The 22,465-nt window shown below is 39.4% G+C and overlaps 1 protein-coding gene across 1 annotated transcript in view; it reads right to left on the reverse strand.

Moving 5' to 3' along the window:
* The window catches only part of IPO9 (importin 9), a 56,112-nt gene that overhangs the window by 18,782 nt on the left and 14,865 nt on the right, over window positions 1–22,465 (reverse strand). The window contains exons 2-14 of the mRNA XM_019431364.2: window positions 17,389–17,450; window positions 17,073–17,159; window positions 16,100–16,301; window positions 11,742–11,830; window positions 10,852–10,938; window positions 10,179–10,298; window positions 9,964–10,064; window positions 9,707–9,765; window positions 8,974–9,125; window positions 7,830–7,928; window positions 6,831–6,937; window positions 6,328–6,467; window positions 3,739–3,898 (exon numbers count right to left, since the gene is read on the reverse strand). Of these exons, the coding sequence (XP_019286909.1) occupies window positions 3,739–3,898; window positions 6,328–6,467; window positions 6,831–6,937; window positions 7,830–7,928; window positions 8,974–9,125; window positions 9,707–9,765; window positions 9,964–10,064; window positions 10,179–10,298; window positions 10,852–10,938; window positions 11,742–11,830; window positions 16,100–16,301; window positions 17,073–17,159; window positions 17,389–17,450 (1,465 nt within the window). The remainder of the gene's footprint in view (window positions 1–3,738; window positions 3,899–6,327; window positions 6,468–6,830; window positions 6,938–7,829; window positions 7,929–8,973; window positions 9,126–9,706; window positions 9,766–9,963; window positions 10,065–10,178; window positions 10,299–10,851; window positions 10,939–11,741; window positions 11,831–16,099; window positions 16,302–17,072; window positions 17,160–17,388; window positions 17,451–22,465) is intronic.

A 22,465-nucleotide genomic window follows, 5' to 3' on the forward strand; every position in this document is an offset into this window, starting at 1 on the left:
TTGGAAAAGATAGTTTTCGTAGGACTTGTTTTGTGACCTAACACATGACTTTTCCTGGAGAATGTTCCATGCATGCTTGAGAAGAACGTGTATTCTGCTGCTGTTGGACAGAGCACTCTGTATATATCTATTAGGTGCCTGTAGTCAAAAGTATAAAGGCCAATATCTCCTTACTGATTTGTTTGGATGATTTATCCATTGTTGAAAGTGGGGTACTGAAGTCCCCTATGATTACTATATTATTGTCTGTTTCTCCCCACCCGCCCCCCTCTTTTTTAAAATTTTATGAGAGAGACAGAGCAAGAGAGAGAGCACATACACATGTTAGCAGGGAAGAGGGACAGAGGGAGAGGGAGAGGCAGGAAGAGGGAGAAGGGGAGAAGGAGAGAAGGGGAGAAGGGGAGAAGGAGAGAAGGAGAGAAGGAGAGAAGGAGAGAAGGAGAGATGGAGAGAGGGAGAGGGAGAGAGGGAGAGAGGGAGAGGGAGAGAGGGAGAGGGAGAGAGAGAGAAACACCCCAAGCAGGCTCCGTGCTGTCAGTGTGGAGCCTGACACAGGGTTCAATGTGGGGCTTGATCCCATGACTCTGAGATCATGACCTGAGCTGACTGAGGCACCCAGGTGCCCCTATTTCTCCCTTCAGACGTTAGTATTTGCTTAATATATTTAGGTGCTCCAATGTCAAATGTACATATATTTGTTATATCTTGATGAATTGACTCCTTTATCATTACATAACAATATTTTTTGGTCTCTTGTACAGCTTTTGAGCTAAAGTCTATTTTATCTGATAAAAATACAGCTACCCTTGCTTTCTTTTGGTTTCTATTTGCATGGAATAGTTTTTCCATCCCCTCACTTTGAGCATATGTGTCTTGAAGGGAGTCTCTTGTAGGTAGTATATAAATTGGGTCTTTTTAAAAATCCATTCAGCTACTCTGGACTTTTGATTAGAGATTTAAATCCATTTACATTGAAAGTAATTTTTGATAAGTAAAGACTTACTAATGCCACTTTATTATTTCCTCTTCTGTAGTTTCCTTGTTCCTTTCTTCCTCTCTTGCTGTCTTCCTTTGTGAATTTATGATTTCCCATAGTGGAATGTTTTGATTCTGTTGTCTATTGTAGATTTTTGCTTTGTGGTTATTCTAAGGCTTACATAAAACATTTATAGATATAACCATTTATTTCACAATGGTAACTCTGATTGTATACAAAAGTTCTACTCTTTATTCCCTCTCATGTTTTTGATGTCACAATTTCACTTTTTATAGTGTATATTCACTAACAAGTTATTTAGCTATTTATTTTGTCCTTTAACTTTTAGAGTTAAGTGTTTAACACACCACCAGGTTACAGTATTAGAGCATTCTGAATTTGATTATATATGTATCTTTACCAGTGTGTAGTATATTTCATATTACTAATTTCATTTCAGCTTAAAGAATTCCTTTCAGCACTTCTTGTAAGGTAGGTCTAGTGGTGAAAAATTTCCTCAGCTTTGTTTGAGAGACTTTATCTTGTCTTTGTTCCCAAAGAACATCTTTGCCGCATATTCTTGGTTGGCAGTTTTTATTTTCAGTACTTTGAATATATCATCCCATTCTCTTCTGGCCTGTGAGGTTTCTACTGCAAAATCAGCCGATAATCTTACGGGGATTCCCTTGTATGAGAGAACATTTTTTTCTCTTTCTACTTTAAAATCCACTTGATTTTAGACAGTTTTATTATAATGTATATTGGAGATCACTTTAAACTGAAATTTTGGGGTGAAATATTAGCTTCATGAACTTGGATGTATACTTTCTCCTCAGATTTGGAAAGTTCTCAGACACTTTTCTTTCTTTCTTTTTTTTAATGTTTATTTATTTATTTGGAGAAAGACAGAAAGAGAAGAAGAGAGAGAATCCCAAGCAGGCTCCATTCTCAGTGCAGAGCCCAATGTGGGTCTTGATCTCACAACCATGAAGTCATGACCTAGGCTGAAATCAAGAGTTTGACGTTTAACCTGTTGAGTGACCCCAGGTGTCCCTCAGACATTATTTCTGTAAGTAAGCTTTCTGCCCCCTTCTACCTCTCCTTCTGGGGCTCCAATTTATTCACAGATTGTTTCTCCTAATGGTATCCCAAAGTTCACATAGGTTTTCTTCATTCTTTTTCATTCTTTATTCTTTGCCCTCCTTGAGTGGGTAATTTGAAGGTCTTGTCTTTTACCTTACAGGTTCTTTCTTTCCTCTGCTTGAGTTGTTCTGCTGTTGATGGCCTCTGTTGCGTTTTTTCTTTCATTCACCGTATTCTTCACCTCCAGAATTTCTGCTTGGTTCTTTTTCATGATTTCTGTCTTTGTTGAACTTCTCATTTTGTTTATGTATTGTTTTTCTGATTTCATCAATTTTTCTGTTTTCTAATAGCTCACTGAGCTCCTTAAAATAGCTCTTTTGGATTCTTTATCAGGTATATCATAGATTTCTATCTTTGGGGTCAGTTACCAGAAAATTATTGTGTTCCTTTTGTGGTGTCATGTTTCTTTGATTTTTTCATGTTCCTTGAAATCTTTCTTGTATTGCTGTCTTCACAACTGAAGTAACAGTTACTTCCTCCAGTCTTTATTGACTGACCCCTTCAAAGTGTCCAATCTTGGACTCTTCTGCCCCAGTGGTATGCTGGAATTCCTCTGTTGGACTCCTGAACTTCCACAGAGGTTCCCTCATTCATGAGTGGATTGTCTAAATCTGTGTTCTCCAGGACCACAGCTGAAAGGGAGTGGAGCCAGTTCATGGGCTACTTCAGGGTCCGCATCTGGGATTGAGGTCTGTATTCCTATTATGCAACACACAATTGGGTAAGATTCTCCTGGGTACTTAGTGTGTGGTGCTGGTGATAGAATCCAAGCCAAATGGGGCTGTAGCCATGCCCTCAAGGGCATGGAGCTGTGTCTCAGGCTACAGCCAGGGCTAGGGTTGGTGTATCGGCTGCTGGGGTGTGGGCCCATCCTCTCAAAATGGCTCTCCTTGTTTTTGGATGGCACTGGGGTTTCACAGTCTCCTCTCTGGGTCTCACAGCTCCCACAAAGGCATGTTGTCCACCATGAGATGCCAAGTTATTGTTGTTGAGGGAGAGACACAAGTGAAGGGCGTCTTATTCAGTTATCTGGCTTACATCATTTCCCTTCAATGCTTTCTAAAGACATATATAATGCACAGCATCTCAATCTCTGCTTCGAAAGGTAAGAAGACAGCGCAGATAGGTAGAAGATGAATTTTGTACTTTTAGGATTTTAGGTAGTTTTTAGGATTCAACTGAGACTTTTAAGTTTGGACTTTAATATGTTTGTTAAAGCGACAATGCTCCATCTGATCTTGGTAGGAATATAAATAAATGACTAGCTGAGCAACTAGTATACTGGCTGTGAAAAAGAGGTAAAATTGGGAAGAAAGAAGCAGTGTTTCTAGGCGACGTTATCCCAAACTTAACTTCGAATACAGAGAAATCAATCAACAAAATGACCTGGCTCTAATCCTACTTCTATAATTCTTTAATGTGCAATCCTATGCATGTTATTTATCTCTCGATGCCACGTTCCTGATATGGTTTCTTTCCCTCTCCACTCACCATTTTGTAGGAGATCTTCATCAGAAATTTCTAAGCAACATAATCTACTGGTCAAATGGTGTTTGGGACTTGTACTTTGAGTAATTTTCTCTTAAGTAGCTCGTAACACCCTAAGGTGGTGTACTCACCCCCAGATGGCTCTCACAGCAGATATTCGAACGGATGGGGGTTGCGTCTCATGAAGACCACTAACTGTTGCCTGTAGAAACTGCTGGATCAATTCAGGAGACATAGCAACAGTGAACCGACTGGCAGCCCAAAGTGCCCGGCCCAAGAGAAAAGGAGACACTGGGAGGAAGAGAGACCAATTAGGGGTTGAACAATAAAAAGGTTCTGTTACTTGCCCTTTCTCCTTCCCACCTCCATCCTCAACTTGTCACAGTAACTGGATACTACATAATATATACAACTTACTTAAGGAAAAAGCATGACCTTATAAGATAAAAGCAAATATATGACCTTCGGTACAGAATCATTTTCCCAGTTTCACTTTGCACTATTTGCAAAGTAGATATTGAATATTCTTAGGCTAAAAAGACTTACCTCCCTCATTCCCATCCCTAGCTCTCATTATCCTTTACCTGCACTACTAGTTAGTCCTCTAAATGTCTTCTCCGTTGCCAGTTGTTCCTACTCTTGGACCATCGTTGGAACTTTGTAAATCATAGTTCTGTCATTATTTAGTATCTATCAATAAATTCCATAGTCTACCAAATAAAGACCATTTGAGTCAAGCCTTATATTCAACACCCCCTGAGGTCAATGACTAGCATTACCTGTGATTTCCCTTTATGCCTTCTAAACTCAACCATACGCCCCTCCCAGCAACTCACATCTTACTTTGCCATTTCTGTGCTTTGTATATAGGCCAACACATTCACTGCTACTTGCAAAACCGAACTGACTTCTTGGGCTAAAGTAATCCTAACTAGCTCTGTGCTGCTGTAATCCTATGTCTTTAGCTTTCTTACATGTAGCATATTTTGTTGGATATTCCAGCCACCAGTGTAAGGACTACTACCCCCCCACCCCCACCCCTGCCCCCGCTTACTATAACCTGCCTGATGACAGAGACTATACTTACTCAGCTTGTCACAGGGCTTAACTTAGTTACTTGTAAACATGTAGTTGATGAGAATTATTGAGCAGAACCTAACAACCTGTGCCATTCATATAATTTAAAATACATACTAATTTATGTAATACAGAGTAGCAGCTCTCAAAGTATGGGCTAGGGGCTCTTGGGAGGCCCAAAAGTTAAAACTTTCATAGTGATATCAAGACATTATCCATCTTTTTCACTCTCACTCTTTCTCAAGTGTACAGTGGAGTTTTCCAGAGGTCATCTGATGTGCTGACACCACAGCTCTGACAGCTAATGAAATGTATGCTTGCAATTCCTGTGTTTTAGAAACTTCTCAGTTTTAATTTTTAATACGTTAAATATTGACACAGAAAATTCACACAAAAATCTCTTTCGGACCGCTGATAATTTTTAAGAGAGCAAAGAGGTCCCGACACCAGAAAGCTTGAGAACGGCTGGTGTAGAAAAGTTTTTAACTGTAGGCAGGACAACTGTCTCAACTGTAAATATTCTCAAGTCTCCACGAATTTTTGAAGGTTCTTTACCAGGGTAAATTCTATAAAAAATATGTTGATGGATTTGAGAACTTTGAACACTTTCATTCAACACATAATTATGAAATGTCTATTATATGCAAAGCATTGAGGGATACAAACATGTATTAGACATGATTTCTATTTTCAGACACCTTATATTCTAGTATGAAAAAAGAAAACATATTCACCAGGGTAAGTTAAGTATAGAGTGAAAAAGGATATTCCCAATGGGTCTGAGCTCTGGATGTTCAACCACTTTAATTCTGTGATTCAGAGAATGGAGGTGATGCCACACATATCTTATAATAGATTACCTATTTAGAGTCAGAGTAGAATGCTTTCAAATGGCTTCAGCTACTCAAACGGCCAGCCTATGAGTGAGAGGCAAGTGAACGGATTGAGAATAGAGCAAACGATGCCACATGTCCCGTGATTTACGTATTTGGACAAAGCAAAGACGACCTTTTGTAATGGGGGAAGTCTCTAAGGATCAGAATAAGGCATGGCATAGGCAGAAACAATGTAGCTGAAGATGGCAAAGAGAGAAATGATGATTCTTAATCACTGCTCTACATTGCTGGAGAAACAAATCTAATATAGTAGAGCCTACTTTTTTTTTTTTTTAAAGGCAAGTAGCTAACATGAACATGAGAAGGGAACATTCTAATTATCTGGATATTGGCCAAGAATAAAGTTTGAGAAAAAAGACAGGAAACAAACAGGAAGAATGACACTGACATAAACTGTCTAAAGGTAGTTTGGACTTAATAATGACAGAACTCAAGCCAAAGTTCTCAAGGTACAGCAACCAAATCTGCATCCTATTCAAATGCCAAAACCATCCATAAATGTGAGCACAGATTTGGAAGGGAAGTAAACAGAGTGGAAAAATTATGAATGTGGCAATATTAGTATCTTTGTTGGTAAAGCTTGAGCCACGGTCTCTAGGCTGTGTTAGAAGTTTAGATGAGTTCAAGCTCTAGGGTGGAAAGAATTTTCCACCCTAAGGACACATGAATATCTGGCCTACCTATCTAAATGAACAATATAACTGAGTTGATGACAGGCGTGAATCCTGGCATTGTACTAAAATGTACCTGAGAGGTTGAGGTCTGCAAGGATGACATTGGTCAGGAACCCATGCATGTCAAAATGGATCCTGCCATTCTTCACACTGTCAGTGATGATGGACTTCACCGAGCCAAGGGCAAGCATGCATGCCTCATGTATCTTCCACCTGCAAAAGTGATACCATAGCCTGGTAAAACAAACTACACTGCCAAAAAGACATCTGAAGGAAGTAGAAACATGAATGGGCAGTCCAGCACAATCTGACCCAAAAGGGACATTTATCTGCCCTTCTAATCTAAACCTACAGCTGAAAACAGGGAAATTTAATAACAGATTTTTCTAATTAAAATCAAAGTAAAGGTCCTTCCCTTCAAGGCTTTCGGAATCAAGGGGTACAATAAAAGCATCTTAACCAATTATTTTAAGGTTGGGAGGATGGCTTTAAAACACATGATTCAAAGCAACGATCTGCCTCAGATCTGATGCCCAGAACATGTCCGTAAGTTAAGTATCAGTTGCTCACTCTTACCAGTGTTCGGTGCCGCTGTTTTTGGTTTGCTCAGCCTCTTGTAAGTGCCGGGTGGCTGCAGCAGCCAGGGCCGCTGCACTCTCATTCTGGAAATCAGTGGCCACAGCCTAGGGAGAGAGCAGAGGGCTAATAAACCTATCTGTGCAATTAAACCCATCTTAATTGCAAACTGCAAATTTAATTGCAAACTCAATGGTTCACGCTCATTCACACATACATGCCAAGTCCCAATCAGGCATATTAAAAATATAACCCTTACTAGTTCAGGGTCTTTAATGGAATTAAAGTAGTATTTCTGCAGTGCCTAGGCTTGCAAAGCTAACAAAATGTAAAGCTCTCTGGCTATATTGAGCAGAGTATAAGTGAGCAATGATTAATTCAGCTTCGAATGAAGCTTATTTATTTATTCTGGGAGCTTGACTGTAGAAATAAAAGGCTAATCTACGAACTGAAACTTAGTTGTGATCTTTCATAGGTGCCTTAGAAATACTAAAGGTTAATGAGAAGTGAGTTCGCTAATAATGAGAACCTCTCACCCAACAGAACACAAGAGGCAGTTTCTTCACACGACTTCGACCCAGAGACAATTCTATGCTCTAGTGAGAGCCAAAGAAAACAGCAGATGTTTGTTTGGATGTTCATCTCTCCGTAATCTAATTTTTTAAAAATGTTTGCCAACATCTGGTTTATGCTACAGATTCTGGCTTAAGAGTGAATTAAACTGAATGTTCCTGATTCAATTACCCTTATTAGAACACTTTATCCTCTGCACAATTTTTACATCTAATATTTACTTGTAAACCAAAACCAGCAGGAATGACTTTGGAATTCCCGAGTCTCAAACTTCATTTGAGAAGCTCTTTTATTATCCTCAAAGAAGTCTAAGATAAAGTCACTCAATAACACTGCTCAGCTTGGGTTAGTTGTCTACAAAGAAGAGGGAACGTTCAAGTGATTGGTTAGGATATTCTGGTTCAAGTATCAAGGGAACCCACTTACAAGCAATAGGTCTTGAGCTGCAATCCTAACAGTGTAGGAGAAAGTATCATCATCTTCATCTTCAACAAACTGTTGGGGGTTGGCTGTCCATACTTTAATCTGAAAGGATGATGCAGTTAGGCCTTTGTGAGGTTGCCAATCTGGTTCATATGTTCCCTTTTATCATCCACACACCCAGAAGATTTCAACCTTTTGTTTTCATTTATTATTATTTTTTAAAGATTTTATTTTTAAGCAATCTCTACATACAACGTAGGGCTTGAACTCACAACCGCGAGACCAAGTGTCACATGCTCCACTGACTGAGCCAGCCAGGCACCCTCTTTTGTTTTTATCTTGAACGGAACTCTAGCCTCAGTCTTTTCTCTTTGATGTAGAGAAGTAAATCCTTTACCAAGGCAAGTAACAAAAGTTACTCTGTCTAGTAGACACTGAGCTGATTACTAGTTCTCTGCTACTTTTAACCAGCTTTCACTTTCTGATAGATCAACTTGGAATATATTTGACTATATTAGGTCTGATGGAGTATTTAATGTGAAAATTATGTCGATTCTTGTGCTATTTATATAAGAGAGGCATTATCTTATTTTTTAATGCTCCTTTCTAGTCTACTGACCCAACAACCAGGCTAATGATCTCTATATGTCAGTATTTATAGAGAAGGAATAGATTCTTCCAGAAACCAGGGTCTTTGGTTAGTGGCAGTATGGAAGCAAAAGTAAAAGTATTCTCAAAGTCCAATTATCTAATATAGGAGTTAATAAAACCACAGAACCCAGAGATTTCCTAGAGGGGCACCTGGGTGGCTCAGTCAGTTGAGCATCTGACTTCGGCTCAGATCATGATCTTACGGTTTGTGAGTTTGAGGCCCACATTGGGCTCTGTGCTGGCAGTGCAGAGCCTGCTTGGGATTCTTTCTCTCTCTGCCCCTCCCCTGCTTGCATGTGCACCTGCGTGCACTCTCTCTCTCTCTTGCAGAAATAAACAAATATTAAAAAAAAAAAAAAGCTTTCCTAGAACTTCACATGAAGTTATTCTTCTAGTGTCTATTTTTAGAAATAAAACTGTTCACTTGACCTAGATCTCACATTCAAGTTGCACTTTCTAAAAAGAAGCTGGTAACTGTCTCCCAAATATCATTTACCTGTTCCTCAGTGATTTGCATGTACAGGATTATATAGTAAATCAACTCAGGCAAGGCTTTCTTAACAGTGCTTTTGAATTTGCTATTTTCTAGGAGAGCATGGACAAACTCAAAAATGCTAAAGACGAGATTTTCAAAGCCCAGGACTTCACCTACAGGAAATACACAAGAGAAGATTTTAATGACAAGCAAACAAAAGGACAGCATGTATGCTGGAAATGAACTACATTATCTTGGTAAATTAATGAATATTTACAGTCCTTGCTAATTTTTATTCCCAAGGGAACAAAGAGGGACGCTAAGGAGTCAAAGAAAGGAACTTTGAGAATATCAAAGATTCTTTGGTTTCTTAAGCAAAAGAATCAGAAACACTGAATATATTTTCCAGCGTGTCTATTTTTGATTTGAAACACTTAAAAAATATTAAAACAGAAATGAAAATATCATCTGCCACAAAGAAGTAGGCTGGATTAGATGGCCTTTAAGGTATCTCTTCTAAATCAGAAATTCTATTTTATGAGATTTATGCAAATGCCTTTGAGGAACAGATTAAAGATTTTCAATGTCTCATTTCCCCACATCTAATACACTCCAAGGAAACTCAACTAGAAAACTTAACTTACGAGAGTGAAGCCTCTACGTCACCGCTATTATCTGTCTCTGGCTTTTTTCCTTTCCTAGTGCCCTTTCCTCACCGAGTGGTGTATCTGTTAAGATCAGATAAACTACATACCATCAGAATCCACAGGATCTTCTACTTCTTCTGTGTAATTTACTTCTGTCCTCACATAAGTATGATGAAGAGTAAAGAAATAGAATTTGGAGTCTGCTTTACATATATTCTACAAGAGAATGTTACACATTCCAACACTAAGAGCAGATACTTTAAAAAAGTCATTTAAAAAAGTGGAGTCACATGAATGCAAGACCCAGTGCTAGATTCCCGACTACAGGTGGTAGCAGGTCCCTCAGGCTCTCTGAAAAGGATATAAAGCTGCACTCTCAGTTAGGGTGTTCCAGACAATAGGCAGAATCTGTTGCATGGAGGACACCATGTGCTTTGGGAAGTTTTTCACCAGGGCTGTCACCGCCTGAGAAATTACAGAGAAAAAAAACCTGAGAGTTACAAGTGATGGAGGAGAAAAACCAATGATTTCAGACCATCCTCTAAAACTCCAAGTACCTTAATGGTAGTAAATATTTACCTTTAGGACTTCCATCTTAAACCCACTGTCAGATGTGGGGCCATCTGGTATCTGGAGGGCCTGAACAAAGGCCTCTGTGAACTGCTGCACCACAGGGAAGATCAGAACTTTGGCTGCACCCTGGTAACAAACCACAGTCAATATTGAACATACTTATAAATCAATGGCTTCAATGCACATATCAAACACCAACATCTGAGGCATCGAAAGATTTCTCTGGGTTCAGGTTCCAATCAGAAAAGTACAGCTATCAAGTCACAGGAAGTGCTACCCAAGATTTCATATTTCCTTCTCTAACACCTGCACTTCCTCACCACGGCCTTCTTAAAAGTTATTGTACAAGACCAACTTTTCAAAACTACTTTGGAATGACAGGGATTGGTGTTTTTCAGCTAGCTTTGTCTCATGTGAGACCAAAAAAAAGGCTGTAAAAGAGTAGTCAAGTTCTGGGTGATGATTAATATGAAAAGATGCAGGACAAGGTGTCAGAAGAAATAAGGCTCAAATGAAAGGAAACTAAATTATATACAAATGTAATCAAAATGTTAAATGCAACCACAATTAGCACGCATTCTGGTACTCTTGAAATGAAATCAGTCACTGCTGTGCCTCCAACAGAAGGCATAAAGATTTTTAAGCATGAAGTCTGTTAGTGACCAAAAGGCTTCCTTACCTTTTCCAATTCCTCCATGTTACAGATCATATGGGCACAAGTGGTAAAAATCTCCACAGCTCGGGAACGGGTTCGAATACCATACACCTGGGAAGAGTTACAGCAGAGCCCTGAGATAGGTATGTCTGTGTCTATGTTTGCATATCTGGGGTCAGAAGAAAAACTAGGACTTCTCAATCTGACACGGGACTGGATTCCTAGAGAGATCGGAAACACCATCCACTCATATCCAGCAGATACGGATATTCTCTGTAATTCAGAGAATAAAAGCCAGCAGAACGTTAGAACTCACTGGAATTAGCCTATATATGTAGGCCTCTGTGGTCTGATTTTATTAAAAATACTAGGCTTGGCACTGCTTGAAATCTCAACACAGTCAACGTATTTCTTTCAAAAGATAGACCCTTGACTGGGGGCAGAGTGAAGTAGGGAGGTTAAAACATTACCCACTGGGCACTCATAGTTTATTGTGAATGAGTCACCATTTGTATATACGTAATCACATATACAGTATATTATAAACCTATTATGGGCAATGCAGTGATAGACTGCTTCCACACAGTTGACTGAGGTGCCGTAACGAGGCGGGATGCCGTAAGGAGAGGATAGAGAGAGCACAAAGCACTAGGTGCTCAGGGGATGCAGGGTGCCAGGAGCTATGAGATCATAATGTGAAGAAACAATGCAGCTCTCTCACTCCCTTATCAAAGGCTGGCCCCTGCAGTTATACGTGAAGGTTCTAAGGTTAACCCAGATACAGATCTCTGTCCGTTCTGGTCTTTAGGTGTGGGGATCGCCGCAAATATAACAGTCTCCCACACGAGATGTGGAGGCTGACCAGAACCCAAGCAGCCCTTACTTGCTGTGATCCTGGAGCTGAGATTGCATACCTCGGCCATAGTGAAGATCTTATACATCTCTGGGAGAATGACAGGAGCAACAAGTGGCATCTGTGTGTCTGTTACTTCTCGAGTGAATTCTACAAAGAAAAACGGAGTACTATAAAAAATACTGCTTTATAAATATGGAAGTGGGAAAATTTTCACACTGCTTCTAAGTGTCAGTTCCCAAGCAGATAGCGTACAGGTAAAGACACAGGCCTGGTGGTCTTATTCTGGGGAAGGAACAGTAGCAAGAGTTATTATTTGTTAGAAAGGGAAAGAGAATAGCACAAAGATACGGGAAAATATGTAAGATTGAGAAAAAAACCTTTATATAAACACTGAAAGAAAATCTCTAAGAGCTGCATAAAAGTCCTTGTAAGGTCACCTTAGGAAAATCCTGTATTAGTCTAATTTATGCCTGATCGTCAACATCCAGATGCACTTTAAGGTGTCTTACATTTGATTCCATTTAAAAAAAAAATTTTTTTAAACATTTATTCATTTTGGAGAGTGAGAGAGACAGAGCACGAGTGGAGGAGGGGCAGAGAGAGACGGAGACACAGAATCCGAAGCAGCTCCAGGGTGTGAGCTGTCAGCCCAGGGCCTGATACGGGGCTCGAACTCACGGACTGTCAGATCATGACCTGAGCCGAAGTCGGATGCTCAACCGACTGAGCCACCCAGGCGTCCCTTTTTGGTTCCATTTTTAATACTCTCCCTTGGTGAGTTGTTTTGATCCGCATAATAAAACATATGCAGGCTTACTCGGCTTCAACTCCACTCTGTATATGTTATTCTTCCCAGTGAATGACATTTATTGACCTAGAAGCCAGAGGTTGCTGCTCATTGGAAGAGAAAGGATTTCCACCATACGAATGTGGCAAAAAGCAACCTATATATGAAATGAGACTTGAAGAAGGTGAGGGAAATAGAGGTTGTGTCTTTCTCTTCACTTTCTGCACAAGGCACTGGGAAAGTATGAAGGACCGTGGGTCTCATGTTACTAAAACTGAAATAAATACAAGCCCCGGGGTTCCAGTGTTTGTTCACTTTTTCTGCTGCTTTTCCTGGCAATTCCCCATTATCACTATAGAAATGGAGCTAGTGAACTGGGACATTTTTCAGGAGAATCTGCAACTAGAAATGCATGTCGGCACTTTCAAGGTTAATATACCCCCCAAATTTTGGGCAATTATCAATCGCCAGAAGTCATATGAAGATCATGTATTCAAGACTGAGTCTTCTTTACTAGCTTGGTTTCCTCCTAAAGAATAAATTTTGAGCTCTGAATAAAATGAATGTTCTATTTTCTTTAGAAATCCAAAGAAATTAGTCCAAACAAATGTGATGAATAGCATATTAACGAAAACAAATTTTATGGAAAATGTAGTTTAATTTAATCCTACTAATAAATTGCTTAATCACATTTTTTTGCTCTCCTATAAAATCATTCCTAGTAGTCTCAATTAACACTTTAAATTTTTTTTTTAATGTTCATTCATTTTTGAGAGAGACAGAGACAGAATGCGAGTGGGTTAGAGGCAGAGAGGGAGACACAGAATCTGAAGCAGGCTCCAGGCTCTGAGCTGTCAGCACAGAGCCTGACGCGGGGCTCAAACTCATGAACTGTGAGATCATGACCCAAGTCAAATTCTGATGCTTAACCGACTGAGCCACCCAGGTACTCCCCAAATAAGTTTTCTGAGGTCACTCAGCAAGTTAGAAAAGGGATAAGACACCGGGAAGATCTCAATCTCCAAACTTCTTTGAGATTGAAGAAAAAGCTGTAGCTGTGGTCAAATATATTTAAAAAAATTTTTTTTAAATTATTTATTTATTATTGAGAGACAGAGAAAGAGCATGAGCATGGGGGGTGCATAGAGAGAAGACACAGAATCTGAAGCAGGATCCAGGCTCCGAGCTGTTAGCACAGAGCCTGACGTGGGGCTCAAACTCACTGCGAGATCATGACCTGAGCCGAAGTCGGATGCTTAACCGACTGAGCCACCCAGATGCCCCTGTGGTCAAATATTTTAGCTGCTATGTTTGCATTTCCTTTACACCATTAGTGTTAGTTACTTTTCATTTAAAAACAGATAAGTTTAATGGAAAGCTTATTAAAGGGAGACTGGTATAGTACCTTTTTTTTTTAATGTTTTTTAAATTTTATTTTTGAAAGACAGAGACAGAGAACGTGCGCACGCGCGTGTGAGCGAGCAGGGGAGGGGTAAAGAGAGAGGGAGACAGAGGATCCGAAGCGGGCTCTGTGCTGACAGCAGACAGCCCAACATGGGGCTCAAAATCCTGAACTGCGAGATCATGATCTGAGCTGAAGTTGGATGTTTAACCAACTGAGGCACCCAGGTGTCCTGAGACTGGTATAGTATCTTAAAGAACACTGAAGAGAATCAGTCCCATTTTCCTACGGTCTCCTGTTCACACACCAATGTCCTGCTGTCTTCACGCATGCCTGAGTTGCTGTTGTTGGAACACAGTCTATTCTTGTTTGAAAATACGTGAAGCAGCTATTTGGGAATGGAGGTTGGCAGCTATCCATCTCATGTCTGCTGACTCCAATAGAAAACAATACACATTTCCCGCATAGTTCTTTCCCTGTGGCTGACAGAAAAGTGATCTCACTGAACAGTGATTTCCTTAGTCAAGCACAATGATGGTTCTACAGTATCCCAAGTATGATAAATGTACAACCGCCTCTCTCCTCTAGATTTTTTAAAAAGCTGAACTTTGTGTTGGAAGACTGGAGGGGAACATGCCTTTTTCTCTTAGTAGAAAACATAGCTGTTAACTGATATTCTGGCACCATGAAGTTTTAAAGAATCCTAGAAGGTTAATTCCATGGAAAGGAGTATATATGAAGTCACCTGAATAATGAGTCATACAAGAGAAGCAAGGGAAATAATAAGCAGGGAAGTGAAAATCTGAGCGAGGAATGTTTTGAATATAGTGGGCAGTTGAAAAAGGGAGCGAAGACATGGGAAGAGGAGGTCTGAAACAAAAGGGGATGAGGAATTTGCTTTTGGACAGAGAATTGCTATTATTTACCATGAACAGAACATGAACTAGTAAAACTGGGACTAGATGCCACATTCAATAAACTGAGAGTCAAGAAAAGTAGAAATGGTATTCATAACTAGGTAAGAATACAGTTCCGGTAAGTTAGCAGGTCACAGAGAAAGAAAGAAGATATGGGCAGACATTTCACAAGCCTGTCTGAGCAGAGGGGAAATATGATTTCCAAAAGACCAACAGAAGGTTGCTAATGTCCAGGAAAGGATTCCTTGAAGGCAAAACAGAGTAGTGACTTCCTCTAGGGGGACAGGAATTAGAGAAGAACTCGCAAAGCTGGGAAACTCAGACCATACCTGTATGGCAACAGGTTCTGTGAGGGATTAATAGATTAATCAAGCTTAGACAAGATATCCACCAAATCTGCTTGGATTAAAGTATTTTTCTTCAAGTATTTTTATCACCTTCTTAGAACAGAAAGAAAGAAAAGATACCAAACACTTGGTCTAAGCTGACCAAGTGAAAGTCAGAATCATATATTGTTTTTATCTCCTTTGTTATATTCCTATAAAGAATGCTATTTGACTATTCTTAACTTTGCCTTAGTTGAACTAAGTAGAAAATGAGTATAATAATGATAATGATCATAATGGCTAAAATTTACTGAGTGCTTACTACTTCCAAGTCAGTTATTAAATTTTTTTTTTATGTTTTTATTTATTTTTGAGACAGAGCATGAGCAGGGGAGGGGCAGAGAGAGAGGGAGACACAGAATCCGAAGCAGGCTCCAGGCTCTGAGCTGTCAGCACAGAGCCTGACACGGGGCTTGAACTCACGGATTGTGAGATCATGACCTGAGCTGAAGTCGGACGCTTAAATGACTGAGCCACCCAGGTGCCCCCCAAGTCAGTTATTACACGAAACACTTTATGTAGATTTATTAGCTCATTTAAACTTACCAAAAGACCGTGTGAGGTAAACACTGTTATTATCTTCATTTTATATACAAGAAAACTGACTCTCAGGAGACTAAGTAACTTGGGTCAAGGTAAAACCAGAATATGAACTGAAATCTGAATCCTCAACTACTATGCTATTACTCTATCCTCAAGGGCTAAGGTTTCATAGTAGTAGAAATAGTAAACCCACGTGATTCCCTGGAAAGAGTCAAGGGAGCAGGAGGATAGATAGACATGGGGATAAAAACTAGGAGGGAGGAGGAGCATCAGGTAGAGCTATAAATTTCAGTTCTTACTGGTCAGAGCCATTCTGTCACGTAACCTCTTGTAAGTGTTCTTGGGATCCAAGTACCAATACCAGGGAATAGCTTCTAATACCTGTCAGCACTCGCATGGCTCCATGGACTGCATTTAAATCTCCGCTCACCAACATCTCCATGAGCAGGTTGAAGAGCTGGGGCCAGGCTTCGGGCCAGTCCCAGTGGGCAATGGCTGACACCGCATAGGCCACACTGGAGCGCACCTTACTTATTGATTCTCTCAACCCATTGGGCAATAGCTCCCGGATAACAATTTTTGCCTGCAGAGGAGAAAAGCCCACCTGTCATTAGACCAGGTTATAAGTGACTGGTAGAGTCCCATCCAGTTTATGTGTTGAAAAGCAACGCACACGAGGTATCGTATATCTATCAAAAATTCCGATACACAAACTTGACAAATCGTTCATTTGGGGAGTTCAACTATTATCTCTAAACTTATGCGGTCCATTACGTTAGCCACCAGCTACATGTGGCCCTTTAAATTTAAATGAAAATGAAATGCAATAAAAAAATTCACTTCCTGAGTTGCAGCAGTCACATTTTAAGTGCTCAACACCCGTACGTAGCCAGTAGCTACTGTACTAGACAACACAGGTACAGAAAATCTTCGTAGCTACAGAGTTCCAATGGGCAGTGCTGCCCTAGACCTTGTACCTCAGAGTTTCTTGGGGGCCCAGAATGGTTGCATAGCGTTGTACTAAGTAGAACCATTGGTTCATTTAATCCTCAAACAACTCTTTGAAGTTGGATTTCTAATTCTAATTTTAGATATTTAAGAAATTGAAGCTTAGAGGTTAAAATACTCTTCCAATATTCTCATGGCTAGTAAAAGGCAGAACTGCAATGTGAACACAGGTCAGCCTGATACTCAGGTCTCTTACCTACAGCATGTTGCCGATAATGCCAGCTACCAATCAATCTCCTTTTCTGCCTTTTGATTGCCCCATGTTGTCAAAGACTGGTGACAGCTCAATCTCTTAAGATGGCCCTCTCACTCTTTACAGGTGGACTAATCAAGTAACTCTCCTTACCCTTTCTGTAGTTTCAGGAGGCCTAAACTTCTCTGACTGGGCACACCAGTGAGTTTCCACATATTGCTTTAAAATGACTGATGCCAGCTGCGAAGAGAATAAGCCAAGTAGTACAGCAAGAAAAAGACTTTCTTCATATATACAAATCATATACATACAGACGGCCTAATACATTCATTTGAAGTATATCTAAATCTGGTACAAAATCCTAGGTTATTTGTAAATTGGCCTTATTCTTTCTCTTTCCAATAAGAAAGTTTTATTATCAAGTAAAAGGGAAATTACTTATAAATTGGGTCAATCAGTCTGGACTCACCTGACGGATTGCCAGTGCTCCCTGGGGATCTACGGTCAGCTCTGCCAGGTGAACACCAAATTCTGAAAGAGAAAATTTTATTTTGAGTCTAAAAACACCCAGGAAAGCCATAGCAACTTACTGAGCTTTACCTCTGATGCCAACAAGAAAGATGTCAGAAAGGGGACTGATTCATTGCTTCTAAAAGTGGTGATAACTGCTAAGATTGATTCTTCTAAGTAGGAGAAACAAACAGGCTAGGCTGTAGGACATGGCTGCCTACAACGAATAGTTCCAGCCCTCTCACTTCTTCCAATCTCTGCATAGCATCTTCCAAGATGGCAACATCTTCCTCTTAGACCAATGAATATAGTATCTAATTGAAAACCAGGACTATCTAACCCCAAAGAAAAATTAAAAAGTGAGATTTCAGGAGTTGTTCAGATATCCGCTACTAGATAAGAGATGATTAAGTATAAGAAAATCTGGCTTTAACAGGTTTAGTCCTAAAAATATAACTGTTTTAAGTGAACAGTTTCCAATAAGCAATGTAAGCAGTAAACCTGAAATGCATATTGAGAGATGTGTGTCTCCATGTATGCCACATTTTACCTTAAAAGAGCTACTAAAAATAAAAAATAAAATAAAGAAATGCATATTGAGAGACTAAAAACAATGCTTACTCCCACATTAAAATTCAGATCCTTCAATGCTTCAATGGAATCCACATTAAAATCTCAATGATGGTTTTTCCAGAAACAGAAATCCTAAAATTCATACAGAATCTCAAGGGACTACCTCAAGTAGCCAAGATAATCTTGACCAAAAAAAAGAAAAAGAGACCAAACCCGGAGGACTCACACTTTCTGATTTCAAAACTTACTACAAATCTACAGTAATCAAAATAATGTGGTACTGGCATAAAGTCAGATAATATATAGCAATGAAAAGAATAGAGAGCCCAGAAATAAACCCTCACATACATGGTCAAATGATTTTTGACAAAGATGCCACAGTCATTCAGTGGGAAAAAGGCAGCTTTCAACAAATGTTGGGAAAATTGAATATCCATATGCAAGTAAATTAAGCTGGACACTTATCAAATACTATACACAACAATTAACTCAAAATGAATCAGGGGAATACATATAAGACTTAAAACACTTAAAATCTCAGAAGCAAACACTGGACAAAAGCTTCATGACCTTAGATTTGGCAATGATTTCCTGGATATGATACCAAAGGCACAGAAAGAAGAAAAAATACATAAATCAGACTTCATAAAAAGTCAAAAATTTTGTGCATCAAAAAATACTTCCATACAGTGAAAAGGCAACCCACAGGACGGAAAAGACTATTTGTAAATCATTGGTCTAAAAAGTGGGGGCGGGGGGGGGGGGGGAACCTGACTGGCTCAGTCAGTAGAGCATGCAACTCCTGATCTTGGGGTCGTGAGTTCAAGCACCACGATGGGGTAAAGTTTACTTAACAAGAAAAAAATTTTCTAAAAAAAATCATTTAGCTGATAAGGGATTAATATCCCAAACACAGAGAACTGAAATTCAACAACAACAAAACAAACAACCCAATTCAAAAATGAGCACAAGACTCAAATGGGTATTTCTCCAAAGAAGATATATAATGGCCAACAGACACCTGAAAAGACACTCAACATCATTAATCACTAGGGAAATGCAAATCCAAACTTCGAGATGCCACCACACACTCATTTAGGATAGCTACTACCAAAACAACAGAAAACAAGTACTGGGGAGGGTGTGGAGAAATTGGAATGCTTACACATGACTGGTGGGAATGTAAAATGGCATAGCTGCTGTGCGGAATAATACAGTGGTTCCTCAAAAAATCAGAAATAGAATCACCATAAGATCTAGCAAATTCCATCTCTGGGTATATAACCAAAAGAACTGAAAGCAGGGTCTTGAAGAGATATTTGCATATCCATGTTCATAGTACCATTGTTCACAATAGCTAAAAGATAGAAGCAACCAAGTGTCTATCCAGAGATGAGCAAATAAAACGCAGTATATATATATATGTACAAGGGAATATTATTCAGCTTTCAAAAGGAAGGAAATTCTGCAATATGATACAACAACTGCTAAAATAGGTGAATCTTGAGGACATTATGCTAAATAAAATACATTAGTCACAAAAAGACAAATACCATATATATGATTCCATTTTGATACGAGCTACTTAGAGTAGTCAAAATCATAAAGACAGAAAGTTTAACAGAAGTTGCCAGGGGCTGGGGGAGGGGAAAATGAGGAGTTACTTAATGGGTTTACAGACTGTCAGTTTTACAAGATGAATAGAATTGGTGGTGACAGTTGTGCAACAACGTGAGTATATTAAATACCATTGGACTGTGTACACTTAAAGATGTTAAAATGGTAAATATTAGGTGTATTTTACTACAATTTTTTTTTTTTTTAAATTAGATCTAATTTATACTTGCAAGGGAGTCAACTGTCAAATGAGGAAGAAGAATGTAAGACCAAGAGGGCACCATAATTTTCACATCTCACAGTTTAGGGCTGTGCTATCCAACATGATAGCCATCACTTACAAGTGACTACTGAATACCTGAGATGTGGCTAGTGAGAATTGACATGTGCTGCAAGTGTAAAATACCACACTGCAAACTTAGTATGAAAACAAAATAATGTAAAATATTTTAGTAATGCTTATACGGATTACAAATTGAAATACTTTGCACACCTTAGGTTAAATGAATAGTTTTAAAACTTAATTTTACCTTTTTCTTTTTACCTTCCCAATATAACTTTTAGAAAATTTAAAATTTCACCTGTGACTCCCATTATATTCCTACTGGACAGCACTGTTCTAGAGACTGAATGGTAATTTTTCAGAGGTGTTCAGTTGTGGTAGGTGCACCAGTTACGACAGGTGCATCATTCCTATTTGCAGGGAGCCCAAGAGGCTAAGACCACAGGTTAGGCAAGTTTAGGCTCAAATCCTGAAGCCACTGTCTAAGCTTAGACAAGTTACTTATCTTTTCTAAACCCCAGTTTCTCCATCTGCAAAATAAAGATAATGGTATCAAGTTACCAAGCAATCCTGTGAGAACAACACATGGCACATAGTAAAAACTTTAAAAATCAGTTATTGTGGCAATCCCTATAAAAATTCCAATGGCGTTTTTCACAGAAATAGAACAATCCTAAAATTTGCGTGGAACCATGAGAAACCCCAAAGAGCCAAAGCAATCTTGAGCACGAACAAAGCTAGAAGCATCATGGCTCCCTGATTTAAAATTAATTTACAAAGCTATAGTAATCAAAACTATGGTACTGGCATAAAGGCACATAGATCAGTGGAACAGCACAGAGCCCAGAAATAAACCTATGGTTAATTAATTTAGGACAAAGGAGGCAAGGCTCTCCAAGGGAAAAGGACAGTCTCTTCAATAAATGATGCTGGGGGGAGCCTGGGTGGCTCAGTTGGTTAAGCACCGGACTTCAGCTCAGGTCATGATCTCATGGTTCGTGGGTTCTAGCCCTGCGTCGGGCTCTGTGCTGACAGCTCAGAGCCTGGAGCCTGCTTCAGATTCTGTGTCTCCCTCTCTCTCTGCCCCTGCTCAGCTCATGCTCTGTCTCTGTCTCTCTCTCAAAAATAAATAAACTTAAAAAAAAATTAAAAAAAATAAATGATACTGGGAAAACTGGACAGCCACATGCAAAAGAATGAAACTGGACCACTCTCTTACACCATATACAAAAACGAATTCAAAATTAATTAATTTACTATTTGATTAATTCAAAGTTAATTAATTAAAGACTTGAATGTAAGACCAGAAACCATAAAACTTCTAAAAGAAAACATAGGTGTTAAGTTTCCTGAAATCAGTTTTAGCGATGACCTTCTATATTTGACACCAAGAGCAAAGGCAACAAAAGCAAAAATAAATTAAGTGGGACTACAGGCATACCTTGTTTATTGCACCTTGCTTTACTGCACTTTGTAGATACTGAGTTTTTTTTATGAATTGAAGGTCTGGGGCAACCCTGTGTAAAGCAAGTTTATCGGTGCCATTTTTTTCAACAGTATTTGCTCACTTTGTGTCTCTATGTCACATTTTGGTATTCTCTCAATATTTTAAACTTTTCCATTTTATATATATATATATATATATATATATATATATATATATATATATATATATATATAAGTTTTTTTATGTTTTATTTTATATTTGAGAGAGAGAGAGAGAGCAAGCACGATCAGGGGAGGGGCAGACAGGTGGAGACAGAATCTGAAGCAGGCTCCAGGCTCTGAGCTGTCAGCACAGAGCCCAACGCAGGGCTCGAACTCACAAGCAGTGAGATCATGACCTGAGCAGGAGTCAGACGCTCAACCGACTGAACCACCCTGGCGTCCCTCCATTATTATACTTGCTATGGTGATCAGTGATCTTTGACGTTACTACTGTAATTGTTTTGAGGCAACACAAAGTGTCCATATAGGATGGTGAACTTAATTGAAAAATGCTGTGTTATGATGGCCCCCCTAACTGGCCATTTCCCCTTCTCTCTCCCTCTCTTTGGGCCTCCCTATTCCACCAGACACAACAATACTGAAATTAGACCAAATTAAACCGTGTAATAACCTCTAAGGGTTCAAGTGAAAGGAAGAGGTGCATGTCTCACACTTTAGAAAAAGCTTGGTGAGGAAGGCATGTCAAAAGCCGAGAGGCTGAAAGCTAGGCCTCTTGTGTCAGCTAAGCTGTGAATACAAAGAAAAAGTATTTGAATGGAAGCAAAAGTGCTACTCCAGTGAACACTCAAATGGTAAGAAAGTGAAACAATCTTATTACAGATATGGAGAAAGTTTTAGTGGTCTGGACAGATCAAACCAGCCACAACATTCCCTTAAGCCAAAGACTAATCCAGAGCAAGGCCCTAACTCTCTTAAATTTTATCAAGGCTAAGAGAGGTGAAGAAGCTGCAGAAGAAAAAGTACTGATCTGTAGGGCACCTGGGTGGTTCAGTCTGTTGGGCGTCCGACTTCGGCTCACTCAGGTCATGATCTCGCAGTTTGTGGGTTTGAGCCC

This window comes from Panthera pardus, unplaced genomic scaffold (genome assembly GCF_024362965.1).
Source record: "Panthera pardus isolate Hobbes unplaced genomic scaffold, ASM2436296v1 HiC_scaffold_21, whole genome shotgun sequence".
In the NCBI taxonomy this organism is placed as follows: domain Eukaryota; kingdom Metazoa; phylum Chordata; class Mammalia; order Carnivora; family Felidae; genus Panthera; species Panthera pardus.